This window comes from Bos javanicus, chromosome 5 (assembly GCF_032452875.1).
Source record: "Bos javanicus breed banteng chromosome 5, ARS-OSU_banteng_1.0, whole genome shotgun sequence".
Lineage (NCBI taxonomy): Eukaryota > Metazoa > Chordata > Mammalia > Artiodactyla > Bovidae > Bos > Bos javanicus.
The window spans coordinates 37,048,675-37,066,207 of NC_083872.1; the positions used below are offsets into that span (position 1 = coordinate 37,048,675).

General features: G+C 38.9%; 1 protein-coding gene across 3 annotated transcripts in view; it reads right to left on the minus strand.

The window, feature by feature from the left end:
• Positions 1-17,533, minus strand: part of TMEM117 (transmembrane protein 117) — a 603,954-nt gene that overhangs the window by 566,710 nt on the left and 19,711 nt on the right. For all 3 annotated transcript variants that reach the window (XM_061416386.1, XM_061416387.1, XM_061416385.1), the window contains one exon: positions 11,751-12,055. In XM_061416386.1, the coding sequence (XP_061272370.1) occupies positions 11,751-12,027 (277 nt within the window). In that variant the 5' untranslated portion in view covers positions 12,028-12,055. The remainder of the gene's footprint in view (positions 1-11,750; positions 12,056-17,533) is intronic.

Here is a 17,533-nt window from a genome sequence, read left to right on the forward strand (position 1 = left end):
GATAGGTCAAGAAGCTGCAAGAAATCCCATTTTATATTCTCTCATGAGATGGTCAGCCAGGTGCAGTCACAATAGGAAACACAAGCAGAGACACAGGAAAACATCATACTCACATGTTCTAGACGGACAGTCACTGCACGCCACAAGGGGGCCACACAGGGACAGGGGCATGGAAGGCTAAGGCAGCAGGCTCAACCAGCCAGGCAGGGAGTGGAGAAGGACCCATGGGCAAGTACCTTTACGGGGGTCAGGGTCAGGTACACAAAACGTGTGATGGATTTTATTGGTGTGTGTGAACGTCACTAGGGCTTTCCAGGTGGCTCAGTGGTAAAGAATCCACATGCCAATAAGGGAGATACAGATTAGATCCCTGGGTCTGGAAGATCCCCTAGAGGAGGAAATGGCACCCCATTCCAGTATTCTTGCCTGGAGAATCCCATGGACAGAGGAGCCTGGTGGGCTACAGTGCTGGGGTAGCAAAGAGTCAGACACAATTTAGCAACTGATCATGTGTTCATTGAATGTCACTAGGTCACAGTTTAGGGAGTTCAAAAAGAGGGACTTGTGGCAGAGGCCAGCCTCCTCACCCTGGTGCCCCTGGTCACCTGGGTCAGGTGTTTGTAGGAATGTGGCAGCAGCAGGAGAACATGAAGTTTAAAATTCACAATCAACTTACAATACAAACACTCTGGGGCTGGTGGAAGGGAAGTTCTGACTCACTCTCCCAAGTTTACATGTCTGCTCACGCACTTACTCTTAGCGGGCCTATCCATTTCGATGGGCATATTCTCAAGAACACACAAAGAATCATGCAAGCACGGACAAGGGAAATCCTGACGTGTAATCACATTCCCCTGGAATCTGGGGAGGAAGTAAAGTCCAGCAAGGCTGTGAGATGACTGATGGCTACATGAGCAGAGACCATCGTGCTCAGATCTTCCAGGTCAGCACCAACCACAGGCTCTTCCCGGAAAACTGCACGACATTCTGCGGGGTCAGCTAAATGACATTCTTCGTCCAAAACAGAGGGCTGGTAAGGCAGGAGGGGATGCCAGGAAAGATCCCTGCACACGGGCAAAGTGGAGCAAAGCCATGGGGAGTGGCTCTGCAAAAACCAGTCCTGAGGCAGGCGAGGCTTGCAGGCTGTCAGTTCACCATCTGGGAACCTGAATAGGCACATGTCCGGGCACCAGGAGACTTCAGTTTATGTTCCAATTTTACAACTGGCTACTGTTGTGACCTTGGAGCCAAGCTAATCAATCCTGAACATTTCTGTTTATCCATCAGCAATAAGTCTGGGTCACAGCCATGATAAAAATACAAACCGAAAACAACAGGACTACTTCAACCACCACTGATATTCAAAATCAACTGTGCAGCTTCAAGTCTACCACTGAAAGCAATTAGAGTTTGTCTTTGGCAAGGCTGTGCACCTCATGTTCCAGCCTGATTCCCTGTGTTCCTCCAGTTCTTCTTTTCTTCTCCCCTTCTACCTAGAACTCTGCACAGCAACACAGCTACCACATCAGAACACTCTCCAGCATTCTCCCATCCACCAGCACTTATCTTCGGAACCTAGATCTCCCAAGGATGTCAACTGTTAACATCTGTTAGTTCATCACCCTCCCAAGTAGCATAACACTTCGACCCAGTAAAAAACCTTCAAGAAATGATTCTAAGGTATGGGTATTAATAAAAGAGAAAAGAAACAAACGAGGGGAAACGTTTATTTGTCAGTACTCTTTCAAATCACATTCCCCTCCCACCCAGGACTATTCTACTATTTGAAAAACAAAACCTCAGCAGTGTGATTCTAAATGAAAAGTGATCAAGCACTCTTCACTTCAAATTTTACTAAGTATTGTTTAACTGGTTAGTTACTTTTCGCTCATTGGTGGAAGCAGTTTCTCTTAGCACCATGTGTGTGTGGGGGGAGGGGGTCTCTCTGCTGCAATCAATTCCATTTGATAGATGCTTTCTTAAGAAATTTCTACCATTACCTCCCATAAGTAGGAAATGAGAAGAGAAAGTGGAGGCCACTATTGACTCTGGAAAGGAAAGGGTGCCTTGGCCCCTGAATGACTCATCTCTACCGAGTACAGTAAAAAGTACCTAGAAATGTACTTGGTTAATAATTGCTTAATTACCATGCCCTAATCTGAATTAGTTCTAGGAAGTCCTTGAGGTATCTTTTATAGTGTTTGTGTCCTCTGTCCTATGGGAAGCAGAGCAGCCAGAGGATCCTAACACATTGGAAGCTGCGGCTGATGCCCTTTAGTGCTAATGGATGCACAGCTGGCTGCGCTGCAAACTAACCGAAGGCACCTAAGAAGCAGGTGTGGGGAGAAATGGCCACAGACTTGCAGTTTCCAGCCTCACCTTCCTTGCCTTCTCAAAGACAATGAACATTAAAGTAACAGGAGAAATTTTTTGGAAAGGGCTGCCAAGTTTAATAACTCTCAGACATCAAATTCCCCTATGAAGAGGGGTGTTCCTTGGGGATTATTTTAATGCTAAATGTCAATCATTTTCCTAGCTTACATTTCCTAACTTCACATATCAAAACCCTTTGCTTTTTTCCTCCCATATTAAATGCCACTCCATGCAATGGTGTAACATTTTCTTCAATATGAACTCTGTGGTCACTCTGAAATTATTTTACTCTACACAAAGGAATCATGTGCTGACAATTCAAGTGTCTAGAAAAATGAAGACTCTGGTACTGTGTATACACAGTTGAGAACGAAGATGGTGATAAACATTTAAATAGTATCTATCATGAGTATCAAACATGATCTTGTATCTTGAGAAGACAAAGCTTAAAACTATGGATATTCTATGTAAGTAGCATTTTGTCTACATATATGGCATTTGTTCTCCTCCAAAATGAAGTACGTAGCATCTTGAGAATGCAATACTAAAAATAAGTCAATTGGACAATCACTTTGGGTAATAATAAACACACATATTTTTAATGTACTATAAACTATCGGAATAGTTATTATCAACTTTCAGGGTCATTTATACTATTCAGCTATTGAGATCTCAAATTAGCACAAAAGAGATTGGATCATACTCACATCATTGCATTAAATTAATAATTTTTCCTTATAAGATATCTGATTAAATCTGTTCATGTTTGACATTCCTGTATCCCGAGGACTATCTTATCCACACTTTCTGAAATGTCTGAATATTTTCTATTTTGAAATGATAAAATCATATGTATAACTCAAATACAAAGAAAAAAATTTCAAACTAGACTTAAAGCCAAGACAACAGAAAATAAACAAGCTTTTACCTTTATTAAATCCATTAAGTGACAAAACATTGTTGAGTTACTTGGTATTTTATAGGTGACAGGCTTTTGTTTAAATAAATGAAAGGAAAAAAATTCCTAGAATTTGTCTCCTCAAATTTCTAGATGTTTTGAGAATGCTGTATTTAGCACTTCCTGTTTAAAACTAAAACAGACCTAGGTACACAGAAGACAGCAAACTCTTAATATTTTGCATAATATAAACACAAGAAAAAGAAACCTTCAACATGTATTTTTCTTTTGTTTCTTATCAGTCAAATCATTACTTTTTTCATCACAGCCTTTGAAAAAAGAATCATGATTTCTATGCAGATAGATACCATGAGGAAACCAAAGATTTATATGAAACTTTGCTTATAGTCAAGTACAGATCCATTATCCAATTTCTGTAATTAAAACCAAAAGACTCTATCTTTGCAACCGATTTACTAGCAAGACCTGACCAAATCTGAATTCTTGTTGTTGTTCAGTTGCTAAGTTATATCCGACTCTCAGCCACCTCATGGATTGTGGCACTCCAGGCTCCTCTGTCCTCTACTATCTCCCAGAGTTTGCTCAAATTCATGTCCATTGAGTTAGTGATGCTAATTAACCACTTCATCCGCTGCTGCCCCCTTCTCCTTTTGCCTTCAACCTTTTGATTGAATTCACTTAGCAGCAAAACCTAACCTGAGCCCATCTGAGCGGGTTTATAGCCTTTATACCACTTCAAGTGACTACATATACATTCAGCTACAGATATATTGATGTATTTGATGATGGAGTATATCTTCAGTCCTGTAGGGCAGTGAAGTACTCATCTATGTCCGACTCTTTGTGACCCCATGGACTGTAGCCTACCAGGCTCCTCCGTCCATGGGATTTCAAGGCAAGAGTACTGGAGTGGGTTGCCATTTCCTTCTCCAGGGGATCTTCCCAACCCAGGGTTCAAACCCAGGTCTCCTGAGTTGTAGGCAGACACTTTTACCCTTTGAGCTGCCAGGGAAGTCTATTACCATAAGTACAAACACTGAAATCTTAAACACATCTGGTCTCCAGGTTTGGGTAAGCAGTGGTGGGCCTGGATTAAGATATGTGAATGCAATCTGTGCTTACTGAGTACAGGTCAAAGTAAGTTGGGTTTTGCCTTTGTTCTTATTACCTGAACCTATCATTTACTGAACTCATTATCTCTAACTGGATTCTCCTAATGACTTTCTTTTTTTAATAAGATTATCATTCCCTTAGTCAACAATACCAGCTTTCCTAGATCCCCATTACCTCACCCTTACTCTCACCTCCTCACATCTCATTAGCTGTGGAAGCTGCAAAAGGTTCCAGTACCTCCCACTCTGTTGCCCACTATCTCACCCCTATGCCAGACTGGCCTGAGTGAGAAGTCTCAAGCATGAGGCTCCCAAAATACTTTCCTACTCCTTTCAGTTCAGTTCAGTCGCTCAGTTGTGTCCGACTCTTTGCGACCCCACGGACTGCAGCACGCCAGGCCTCCCTGTCCATCACCAATTCCCAGAGTTTACTCAAACTCATGTCCATCGAGTTGGTGATGCCATCCAACCATCTCATCCTCTGTCACCCCCTTCTCGTCCTGGCCTTCAATCTTTCCCAGCATCAGAGTCTTTTCCAATGAGTCAGTTTTTCGAATCAGGTGGCCAAAGTATTAGAGTTTCAGCTTCAGCATCATTCCTTCCAATGAACACCCAGGACTGATCTCCTTTAGAATGGACTGGTTGGATCTCCTTGCAGTCCAAGGGACTCTCAAGAGTCTTCTCCAACACCACAGTTCAGAAGCATCAATTCTTCTCCTACTCCTTTCTACTCCCCTAATCTCTCTCCCTCCAATTTCCAGTAGATTCTGCTTCAAGATTAATCCTGTAATCATCTCCCATCTGTTTGGATACTTTCCTTGATTCAAATATTGCAGTGATAAAGTCCAAAGTCTGAGACCACCATATAAGACAAAGAATTTAGACTCAGCCTATCTTTCCACTGTATCTCCTGTTCTTTCCTAACACAAACCATTCACCCCAGTCAAAATGAGTATGACCTCCTCAGTTTTGCTCCACTCTAAAAAACAGCTAAATTGTTCTCATTTCTTTTGCCTACACCATCTACCTCATGACCTGAAATCTGTAATGAATCCTTTGCTTCATATTTGATAATTTTAAACTCACTCATGCTTCAGACTCCCTTAAATCCCACATTGGCAGCAATTTTCTTTCCCCTTGTTGGTCCACTGTGACCTCCCTTTTTGAATTCCCACAGCTCTCACTATCTGTTCTATTCATTTGATACTTGATATGCATTTCCTGTATTATCAAAGTAATTAATTTTTCATGCATATGTATCTTATCTTTAACCAGACTTTAAATTCCCTGAGAGCAGGGGCCATGTCTGATATCTTATAAATGAACAAATGAATACTCTTCTATAGCTTACAATAAAAAGGCAACACTGGCAAAGATAACATGTAAAAGACAAAAAAAAATTAATGTATTTATTCATTCAGATTTATCAAATAATACTATGTTCCAGGCATTGTTTTAGGCACTGAGGATTAAATGATAAGCAACAAAGCATTATTCTTGACCTTGTGAGGCTTATGGTATGGCTAGGAAATAAAAAATTAATAAATAATTTATACAAATTATGTATATGTGTGTTTGAAAAAAGGAACTAGACAATATTAACAGGCCCAGAATCATTTTTATACACTATACTAGTCAGTTCATTCTTAGTCGACCTGCCCTTCACCCACATTGCCTGCCCTTCATCCAAATTAAAAAGAAAATTGCAACGAATAGGCACTCTGCAGATGTTAGAAAACAAAAAGAAACAAAGGAATACAAATAGCAGGAGCAGTCTGTTTGAGAAATAAGTCTATCACAATCTTGATGTTTTAATATCCATCCCTAGATAAAGCTATTCAATCAGAAGGTATTACTTAGACTGATCACTTCTTAAAAGTTATACTCTAAACCTTTAAGAAAGTTCATTTTAAACCACAAGAATATGAAATCTACTTCTGCCCTTGCCACCTCACCATTCAGTGTTTTCTATATAAAAAAAAAAAAAAAAAATCTCCTTACTAGAATTTAGGGCAAGAAATTCCAGAATTTACTGCACAGAAAGATTCCCCTATGAAATTCAATCTGCATCGTTTCTGTCATTTTGGATATCCAAAGCTATGTGATGTATCACACACTCCCTTTTGTCCAGCCTCTAAGGAAGCACAAAACCTACAAGGGAGCAAAACTCATGAAATCAAAACATATTTGATTCTATGGAATCATTTTCTACTCTAGAAACATATGTGCTAAACACAAATGCTTTGTAAATCATTTCAATTCCTTTTTTGGAATAAAAATGATTTCTTGGATAAGCTCAAAAAATCAAGTTCCCCTTTTCATATGTTTTGTTGTTGCTGTTCACTTGCTCAGTCGTGTCCAACTCTTTGCAACTCCATGGACTGCAGCACACCAGGGTTCCCTGTCCTTCACATCTCCCAGAGTTTGCAGCATAATAAGCCTTACTGGCATAATAATTTCAGGTTTCTCTATTCATGGATATCTCAAATAAACAATTCTATAAAAGGCATTATTTAAATTCATGCTTAATTTTTTAAACAATGGAATCATCCAAAAAAATGGAAAACAGAGGCACTGGAAAAGTACAAACTGATAGTCCAATGAAATCCAATTTTTGTAAATCCTAATATAATACCTCAACAAGATTCAGTGTTAAAACTAAAGAAATTTAACTGAAATGTATTAATTCTGATTTCACACGTGCTCTTAAATTATATTCTACATTTGGGAAATTTGGGATTTGTGACCAGTCTGAAATCTTACAAGTTTAGTGCTAATATGTAGGAAAACCAACTCCCTCATTTTATTCCAGTCATACAGCACAGGTGAGAGGGGGATAGTTTTAAATGCATGTAATCATTTCTGTCTCTGATAAAAAGCAGTTTCCAATTTGCAAGAGTCGGTATTTTAATTTAGGACAAATCCCACTACAAACTATAAATCATGACAGGGTTTCATGTTATGAACTAAATTGCTTATAGTTTTCATGTCTCATAAAAATAAGATTTATATCCAATGAACTGTATTCAATTGTGTGCTCATACAATCATTCACTCTTCCTCACACACACTTTAAAATGCCAATATTGTGTTGACCTTCTGAAATATACTAAGAGAAGACTTTTCATAATAAAATAAATGAGGGAAAAGTCAACAAATCAGTGAAATGAAAGGGGGAGTGACATTCTATTTAATATTTTTATTTCATTAAAGAATTACAAAAAAGGAAACTGTTTACTTGGTCAAGCAATAATTTTGATTATTTTGTAAACCATCCCAATTTCTATAACAAAAGTGTCTGTGCTTGTAGTGAACAATCCCATAGCTCTTAAGATACATAAATCATCATCACCATTACCACCACCTACCACAAGCTTGCATCTACAAACTGCTAAAGGTTTAAATATGGCCTTTTTAAAAAATGAATTATGTACAAAAGGGAACAACGATGAAAACATTCATCACATTCCAAACCAATGGGGGTGCCTGCATTAAAATGTGGATTCTTTTCCACAAGGCTGCATGGCTGTCAGTTCCAGAGTTTCCTCCTGTATGTGCTTTGGTGCAAATGGACACAGTGGGAGCTGAGAGAAAACAACTTCATCTGATAGGAGGGAGTCAGAGAAAGTATCACAGAGAACATAATACTTGAACTTGGATATGAAGGAAAAAGAGAAATTGGCCAAATTAACAAGAAAGGGACAAGCATGATGAGCACAGGAGAGCACGCATGCAAAGGGACAGAGAATTGAGAAGACAGCAGGTTTGAGAACTAGCAAACAATTCCATAGCATGTGGAAAGAGACCAGGTTAAAAGTCAGGCAGGAGCAGACAATAATGTGCTTTGAAGTTTTGATTTTTTCCTGTAGCTGATAGGAGCCATTTACCCATGTTAAAATATATATATATATATGTATATATATATTCTAGTAGCAAAATCCAGAATGAGTTGGAGGAGGAGAGAACTATTAGGAGAAAATGACCAATAAGAATTTGTGGGTGAAAGAAGAAACAATAGCCATGGAGAAAGAAAGGAGGAGACTAGTTTGGAGTTCATTAAAAAATTAAATCAGGAGTCCAGTTATCTTATCTAGTAATCACCAAGAGTTGCTGAAGATTATTATCCCTTTTCTAATACCCCACATAATTTCATAGACTTTTAATAAGGGGAGAAAAGAAAAAAGTAACTTACCAAATAAAAGTGATAAAGCTGACTATTCTATAAAATCTTATCTATTGTAAGAAAAAAAAAAAGAGGACACACTTTTGCATTATTTTAAAATAACTTGTAGTCAATAAACTACATGAAATCTAGAGTGATTTTTTTTCAGGGGTGAATGATATCAGTAAGCAAATTAAAAAGCCATGACTAAATGTAATTTTAGTATAAGAGATAAGACCACAAAAGAGTAACTTAACAAAATGTAATAATTACAAAGCCAAATTATCTGCCTGTATTATTAAAACCATTACCTTCACCTAAATTTTCTTTTTTTTTTTCACCTTATGATTTTCATTCAGTCTTTTATACATAGGCAGATAATCTGGTTATTGGATATTCTGGAAAAACTGGATGTTCTAGTCTGAATTTGCATTAGTTTTCTATATTGAGCAAATTTATGGAATGGGTTACAGATACATCCAGCCATTGCTTATAACTGACATCTATTGTTCTGCTTGTCCAGCACCCTTCACCCATCTTTAAAAACTGATCATCTCCTGCTTACCCTTCCTCTTGACCTCTTATATCCATGTGATTAGTATCATAACACCACACCTGTTCAATGTTCAGTGGATGGCCCAGCTCATATCCAATTCCTAGTTATCCTTCGTATCAATGACCCATCTCTCCATTTAACTTTAGGATCCACTATCTTCAGAACATACCCTAGTTGAGAATCACCACTAACGAATGGCTGTATTTCTGCTACAACATGCCATCTAACCACAACCATCAGTCCTTCCCCTTCTCTGAACAGGAGTACCTGTTCATCGGTTAGGTTTTGTCCACATCTTCAGGCCCCTGTCCACTCCTCCCAAACCATTGTCTTCCCCACCTCCTTTCCACGTCCAGCCAGAACCCTCTGCTAATCATATCAACAACTCTTTCCCTAGAACTTTCCATTTGTTTTCCATCCTTTGTTTCTAATACAGCAAGCCTGAGCATTCCCCAACCAGATGAATCACTCAAATTCTGTGCCAGGTAACAGAACTCTCACAGAGAAAGCTGCGCCACTATTCAGATTGCTGTCATTGAAATTTATAGTGACTAACCACCACAGCCCTTGGCAATCATCAGTAAACCCTGTCCTAGTCAGTTCACATCCACATTCCCTACTGTAACTCTTTCAAATGTTGACCACTTTCTGGGATAAGAATCCACCTTCCCATGCATGGGACATGGGTTTGATCCCTGGTAAGGCAACCAAGATCCCACATGCCTCTGGGTAACAAAGCCAGCCCATGAGGGACAACTAGAGAGAAGCCCACGCACTAAGACCTAATGCAGCCAAATAAATAAATAAGATTTCTTAAAAAAAAAAAAAAATGCTGACCACTTTCTTAAGCCCTTGTTCATCAATCCCTCTATCTTTATCGTAAGCTCTTCCTTCCTCATAGTGAAACAGAAATCTCGAGGTGGGAGGACACTCCCCTCCCCACTCCTCTGCCTCAAATATACCTACTAGAGTATCAACCTTGATCTCACTCATGATTATCTCTGAGGAACTAAGTCTCTCTTACTGTCCTAAGACCACTATTTGTGCCTGGGTCCTAAGTCACAAACCAAAGAAACCTTCAGAGATACTGTCTTCCTTCTATATCTTTACCTGTGCTTCAATCTAACTTCTTCCCCCACAACGACAAGCAGGTCAATTAATCTCACCTCTCAAAACCACCATCACCTGAAATAAAAACAAAATCTCCCCTTGGCCCCTTTTCCAGTTTTAGCTACTTCCCATTTCCTCATCAAATTTCTTGAAACCACATATTTTATAATAAATATAAAAGATGTACATTTTCTATGTTTATGTAATAGAAACAGATGGCTACAGTTTGAGGAGTAGAGATTGAGAAGAATATACATGTAACATTATGTGTATATAGGTACATATATTTTTGTTTATTTCCTAAACCACTGCCATCTGTTTCTAACCAAACTTCTAGACTGAAAATAACCACACTGTTTCCTATGATCTTATAATTGCTAAATTCAAAGTTTCATTGCTAAATTCTCTTCCTAATTGACCCAGGAGCATTTAAAACTTTATTTCCCCCCACAGCACTTACCACCTCTTTGCATTTTATACATTTATTTGATTAGAACATTTCTCCCTTCTGTAGAATGTGTTTATGAGGGTAGATACCCTGCGTTTTCGATTCAGAGTCTAGAATAGTGCCTGGCATAATAAGTAACCAATGAATTTGTTGAATAAATAGTACCCACCTCCTGGCCAAAATAGTTTGGACCAGAGGTAGGAACCACACCCAAACTGAGTCAACTTTGTTTAAACCTAAGAGTTTAAACTCGGGGACAAGAGTCAAGACATTCTAAGTGGATATAAACTGACCTTAAGGGTGAAAAGAAAATAAAGCAGATATGATAGAGAAGTTGAGACAAAGAACATCCTTTGTCTCATCATCCAGATAGAATTCAAGCCTCGTTTCCATTTATCCCAATTATCAAAACAAATTCTATCCCTGGTCTCTGTGAAATATCCCAAAATCCATATAGTAAGTTATTTTTAAACATAAACTAATTTAGTCTCTTATTCTGTTGCTTACTACCAAGAGATTCCTTACTATAATAGTGGTCTCTGGTTGACCAGGATGCTCAAAATAAACATCTAGAACAAATGTTCAAAATTACAAAAACAAAAAGGAAAGAAATGAAAGTAACAAGTTAGAGTTCCCATTCTAATTCCCTGAATGAACAATAGGTGTAAATATATGGGCAATGGTTAGCCTACTTTAATGATACGGAATCATTCTGTTTATGATTTACAAACCCTTTATGACATTACACTTAGGTACTACTTCTGGGAAAAGAGCTATTTACACATCTTCCTGAAGTAAGATTTCACACATTCATTTTAGATGTAACAACTTTTTTTAAAAAATTAAGTTTAGAACTAATTTTATCTCATGCTAATATTCCTCAGGCAATAGACAAGTACACCATAGACAAGTACAGGGAATATCTGAAGAACCAGAGCTACCAGAGCACACAGCAAATTAACGCTGGAAGGCAAATGAAGTGCATTCTAAACCGGCATTTAGAAATAACAAAGCTCTATCTTGGAGAATAGAATTTAATAATTACCTACATTACATTTCATGGGTACTTACCAAACAAACGCCGATGGAATAGAAATTTGCCAGCTATTAGTCCTATGAGAATGGCAAGTAGCCATAGAAGCACCTTCAGAAGCCTCCAGCCAACTCCTCGAGGATATTTATTTGTTACAAATGAAAAACAGTTTCCAACAACAATAACATTGGCTTCTGTTTGGCTGTGAGAAACTGGGTCCTCCGCAAATATTAAGAAGTTAAAGAAGATCACCAAGTAAGCCACGATCATGCGAGACCAGGGATGCTGGAAATAATAACGGAAGTCTTTACCCATCCTTCAAAACTTCACTTCCACGGTTCACCTGCAGAGAAAAGATACACAGCGTCAGAGCAAAAAACAAGTAGTCCCTCTCTTTCTGTTACCCGTTCAGATTCACAACAACTCAACAAAGAGGGATTTGGAAAAGATCAATTCCTAGTTATGGTAGCAAGACAAGTCTGAGACTGAGAACAGTAAGTACTGTCCCTTCCCTGTTACCTCATCATACTTCTGATCATATGAGGACTTAGGGAAGTAAAAGAGTAGGGAGAGAGAAAGGGATATGAGAGGGCAGACTGTGGTCTGAAATTGGAATGATGACTCTTCCTATTTTAGATAATCATTTTTATGTTTTAATCATAAAACAGATCATTTAAAAATTAAAGAAACACAGAGGTAAACTGATCACCAACTAACAAAAAATAAATATCCTCTTCTACCCAAATCCTTCTCCTTGGAGTTAAGATCCCTTAACAATTTTGTGCCTATACTTTCAGATCTTCTTTTTTTTTTTTTTTAACATTGAAAAATGTGTGCACGTGTACAGACTTTTATAAAAATGTTCAGTCTTATTTGTCAAATAATTTCAGCACAGAATAAGTTTCATGAAATAGCTAAGTCTATGGCAGAGTAGTTGCAGGCAGGAGAACTTGGGGAACTCTGCTTGTGTGAACTGAAAAGGAAGGCAAAGATTTCGCAGAGGAAGACATGCTCAAATTGGAGTTTGGAGGATCTATAGAATTTTTTTCCCAGCGAAGAATGCACATATGCTTAACCTAGGTGCATGCAAGGGCCTAGAGGCATTGCAAAATATGTAACATGCCTAAAGAGCAAGGCCCTAACACAGATGTGTACTTCAAGTACAGAAGCTTTCTTAAAATGCTGATACTCAGGCCCCACCCCTAAATCTTGCTCAGCTCCTCTGTTTTTCCTCTTTGGGGGCCAGTCTGCCCATAGGAACAAAAGCCTTTCTAGGTCCTCCAGGGCTGGGTATGGGTGACTAATTTATCTAATTCTGGGGTTCAGTCTTGGTGAGCCCATATGGTGCTCACACTAAGCTGTAACTCTTTTCTTATTCAGCAATAAAGCTGATTAAATTTAGGATAATAATAAAATTCTCATTTTACACGTAGCTAAAGATACAAAGATCAAGTCACAAGCCTGAATTAACTTGAAGTTAACAGAAAATCTGAGAATAGGCTCCAAGGCTGCCTCCCAAGTTCCAGTCCAACATTCTGGGCAGATGAATATCAATTAAGACCACAAACTAAGCCAATGAAGACTTGGCTTAATTATTTAGAAAAGTTATGGAAACACACAAAAAGACTGGCAGTAAAATTTAGCAACACAGACAGTCATTGTGCCTTCTATTCATAAAACTTTTAACCAATTTCCTTCTTCATAAATACTCTGAAATATCTGTTCTTAGGGGCTGGAGCTCAGATCACTAAGGGATGGCATTTTTTTTTTTTTTACATGAGATTCATCACCCAGTTATAGACCTACATTGTTCTCACACCAAAGAATGTAGATAAAAGTAGTTAAGAACAAAGACAAACATCATGCATTTTCACAGTATTCAATACGCAAGAATGCCAGAAGGGGCCAGCTGTCAACTCAATTTCATGCAAAATCTTTGGAAGTGTCCAAAGACCACTTTTAGAAGAGAATACACAGAAACACCTCAAGGCCAATGAGTCCTGAAGCAGAAATAGTTGCTATATGCCCATCAGAACTGTACAGGGCTGTCAGCTAAGAAGTTAGTTTCTCTGAAACTTCTACCAGTGAGGAATTCTGGTGTGGTTCCCCCATCAACTCCCTTCACCACCCACACACAAGCAAGGCAGCCGCATGTAGACAACTAAATACATATAACTCTGACTCATTTTTAAATAAGTGTTTTGTGGAAAGTAGGCATATATTTATTTTATTGTTGTTATTTTTAACTTCAGAATCTTGCTTTGTGGGCTCTGTAATTTCCACATGTCCAAACTGAGTTATAACATTCAAAAAAATTTGGAGGTAGCTATTCCTCTCCAATATTTATATTGTTTCAAGAGAGAACTGTAGTACTGAACAACAATCCTGCCTTAGTACAGGTCCCAACTCCCACAGCTATGCTATGCATGCTACTACCACTCCCTTATGAATGATAAGAAAACAAAGAAGGGACTTCCCTGGTGCTCCAGTGGTTGGGAGTCCACCAGCCAATGCAGGGGACGTGAGTTAGATCCTCGTTTGGGAAGATTCCACAGTTAAGCCCATGAGCCACAACTATTGAAGCCTGTGTGCCTAGAGCCTGCGCTCTGCAACAAGAGAAGCCACCGCAACTAGAAGCCTGCACTCTGCAATGAAGAGCAGCCCGCTTACCGCAACTGGAGAAAGGCTGTGCACAGCAACAAAGATCCAGTGTGGCCACTAATAGATTCATATTATAATAATAATAACAGAAAACAACGGAACAGAGCAGGTGCTGCCTATTTAATTAACAGATCCATGAGCAGAAGAGCCAGGACTTGAATCAAAAGCCATTCCTGGCCCTTGATCTCTCTAATACACCCCAACAAATCTGGAAATGTTTCAAAAAATATTTCCAATCATGTTTACAGCTTAGTCTTCATTTCCTCTAACAGATTCAGTGACTTAGACACTAGCCGAGTGAATAGGATAATCTGGTCTTATTCTTTTATGGTAAACATGTTTACATATTCTTGTCTCATACTCCAAAGTGGAATCAATGTCTCCTAGTGGGCCCCAAATTTCAAAACTTACATAACCTGAACAACAGCGCTCATCTCTGCTTCCTGACTCCCTACGTGAGGAGGCTGACAAAAGTTTGCCTAGTGATACCAGCCTGTTGTCCAGACCACCAAAACTGCTTTCCCCTCTGTACTTCCCATAAAGCATTCTGATGATCAGTACAAACGTTCGGTGACTGTACTGCTAACCCAGGATTGAGGCTGTTCAAACTGACTATGCTACAGGGTATACGCAGTCTAAAAACATTTTAACTTTTTAAAATTCAATTCTGCTTCCATATTGAGCTTTTATCTTAAGTAAAAGTGCTTTTATCTTAGCACTTAGCAGATCATAGTAAAATTATCTGTTTATGTATTTGTCTCCCTCTCTAGATCACAAAGTCCCCAGGGAAAGGGCTGTTTACTTTCAGGGCATAGCACAGTGCTGGCCTCATAGTAGGCAACCAAAAAACTGGATAAACTGAGTGGAACTACAAACGAGAAGCCCCCTTGTATAAATGAGATGAGAAGAAGGCAGAGTAACCTGCCATTCCTTCCACTAAGGAAAGGGAAGAGCAGCTGAATCCAAAGACTTCAAGGATGATGGGCCAGTAACAAGCACTGATACACCCTCAACCCCATCCCTACAGCTACCATCCCATTTCAGCACCAGGTTCTGCACTGTTTTCATTATTACTAAGGCTAACATTTATTAAAGACCTACCACTTTGCAGACACTATGCTAAAGGGCTTTATAAACATCTCATTCAAATTTCATAGCAACCTAATGAAGAGATACTCTATCGGAAGCAATGTTTAAACTGAGTTTAGTAGATTGAATCAAAGAACAGAACAAGCCTACGCCAGAGCCAGGATTCAAATTCAAGCCAAGTGCCTTCAACATTCTATACTACATCTTCACCACACAAAGCCATAGATTCCAAAATCTTGCCTTTTTTCATGTTGTTTAGAAAGTTCCTAATAATAAAGCCAATTGACATAAAAGATTCATACTACTTCTAAGATAAATGAATCTAGTATTACTATTCAAACTGACTTGATACCATGATTGGAAAGAACTGGGATCATGTGACTGACCAGGACTGCTCTAATTTTTTTCCTTCCCCTTTGAGCATCAGTATAAGTAGTTGAGTTGATCTGATTGTCCTTTTGCAATGCATCACTGACATTCATTCTGATTTTCCAACTCTACTTATACAGAACACTGCACCTCTAAGAACTGGACTAATTCACACTATTCAATTTCCTCTCATAATAATAAAATCATGAGCTAGATGCCACCATCAGTATCTTGGAAGCCGCTGCTTTCACCAACAGCAGTGACAGGCTGAAACTTTATACTTTGCCTGATAATCCACAGGCCTTCAGTCATGGTTTATACACTAGAGGGACTGGTATTTAGCGTAGATATCAGAAATGTAATGCGTTTTACTACAAGCCAGTATTTTACCTGGTGAAGTAAAGCAAAAGTGTTAGTTGCTCAGCTGTGTACGACTCTTTGGATCCCATGAACTGTAACCCTCTAGGCTCCTCTGTCTATGGAATTCTCCAGGCAGGAATCCTGGAGTGGGTAGCCATTTCCTTCCCCAGGGGATCTTCTCAACCCAGGAATTGAACCTGGGTCACCTGCACTGCAGGTAGATTCTTTACCATCTGAGCCACCAGGGAAGCCCCATTTCACCTGGTACTCACAGCTAAGAATGGAAAAATGGAAAGTAGGTAATTACATGCGAGTTGGTAGGAGGAGCTCAGGAAAGGACGTCTGGGACAGACATAGAGACGTATCAGTAGTTCTGTGTGGCTGGAACACAGAGCACTTGGGGGTACCCTCGGATAGTTAAGGATAATCTGGGGCTATTTTAAGGAAGATTACACAAAAGTAATGTTCTTTATTTTACTGATTGGAGACTATAGAATCAAAGTTTTCAAAGCAGAAGAGCAGTACAGTTGCTTGCAGCAGGGTTTTGAAAGATTTCTCTGCCTACTTGGAAAAAGACAAACTGCTAAGAGGCATGATGAAAATGGCAACGCTAGCTGGGAGGCAACTCCAACAGTTTACATTAAAGATAAGCAAGTACTGGACCAGGGGAACATCAAAGCCCTGCTAATTGTTTTAATCATTTACTTGATTGGACCAAAGCACCCTGTCTTCCTTACTTACTGGGGTTTTTCCAAATAAGTGAAAATCTCAAGGACTTCAAGAGTACAAATTTCATGTTTCCCTCAGCAGGAACCCTGGCTCAGGTTATGCTTTATGCATAATGACAAGTATGAGCAAGATGGAGTGTATCACTTTCATTAAAAAAAAAAAAAGTACAAGTTCATATGGCAAAGTCCTTGATGAACTAAAAAATTATGCTATACAAAAGACATTATTACTAGCCAAGTGCCCCCAAGGTCCAGCTCTGCTAATGCAGGTCTTAGCATCTAGTGATACCTAACCAGGTAATATGAACATCATTTGCACTGAGCAGCACTGTGCTAGGATTAAAAAAAAGAATTTCTCCAAATGTTTTGCAGTTCCTTGGTATTTATGTCTCAAAATTCACCTGGAACTCTTCTTACCTCTTGTCAAAGGGCTTATTAAAGATGACTGTGCCTGTACCCTGCCAAAAGTGTGAACTTTATTTCAGCACCTTGAATCTAATTTCTTGAAAAATAATTGTTAAAAAGATTTCTTGTACTTTGTTTTTTGTGGTATGCACTTTGTGCTTCAGACAGCTGTGTGTGGGATACTTCTTGGCTGTTTTAGTACAAGACAA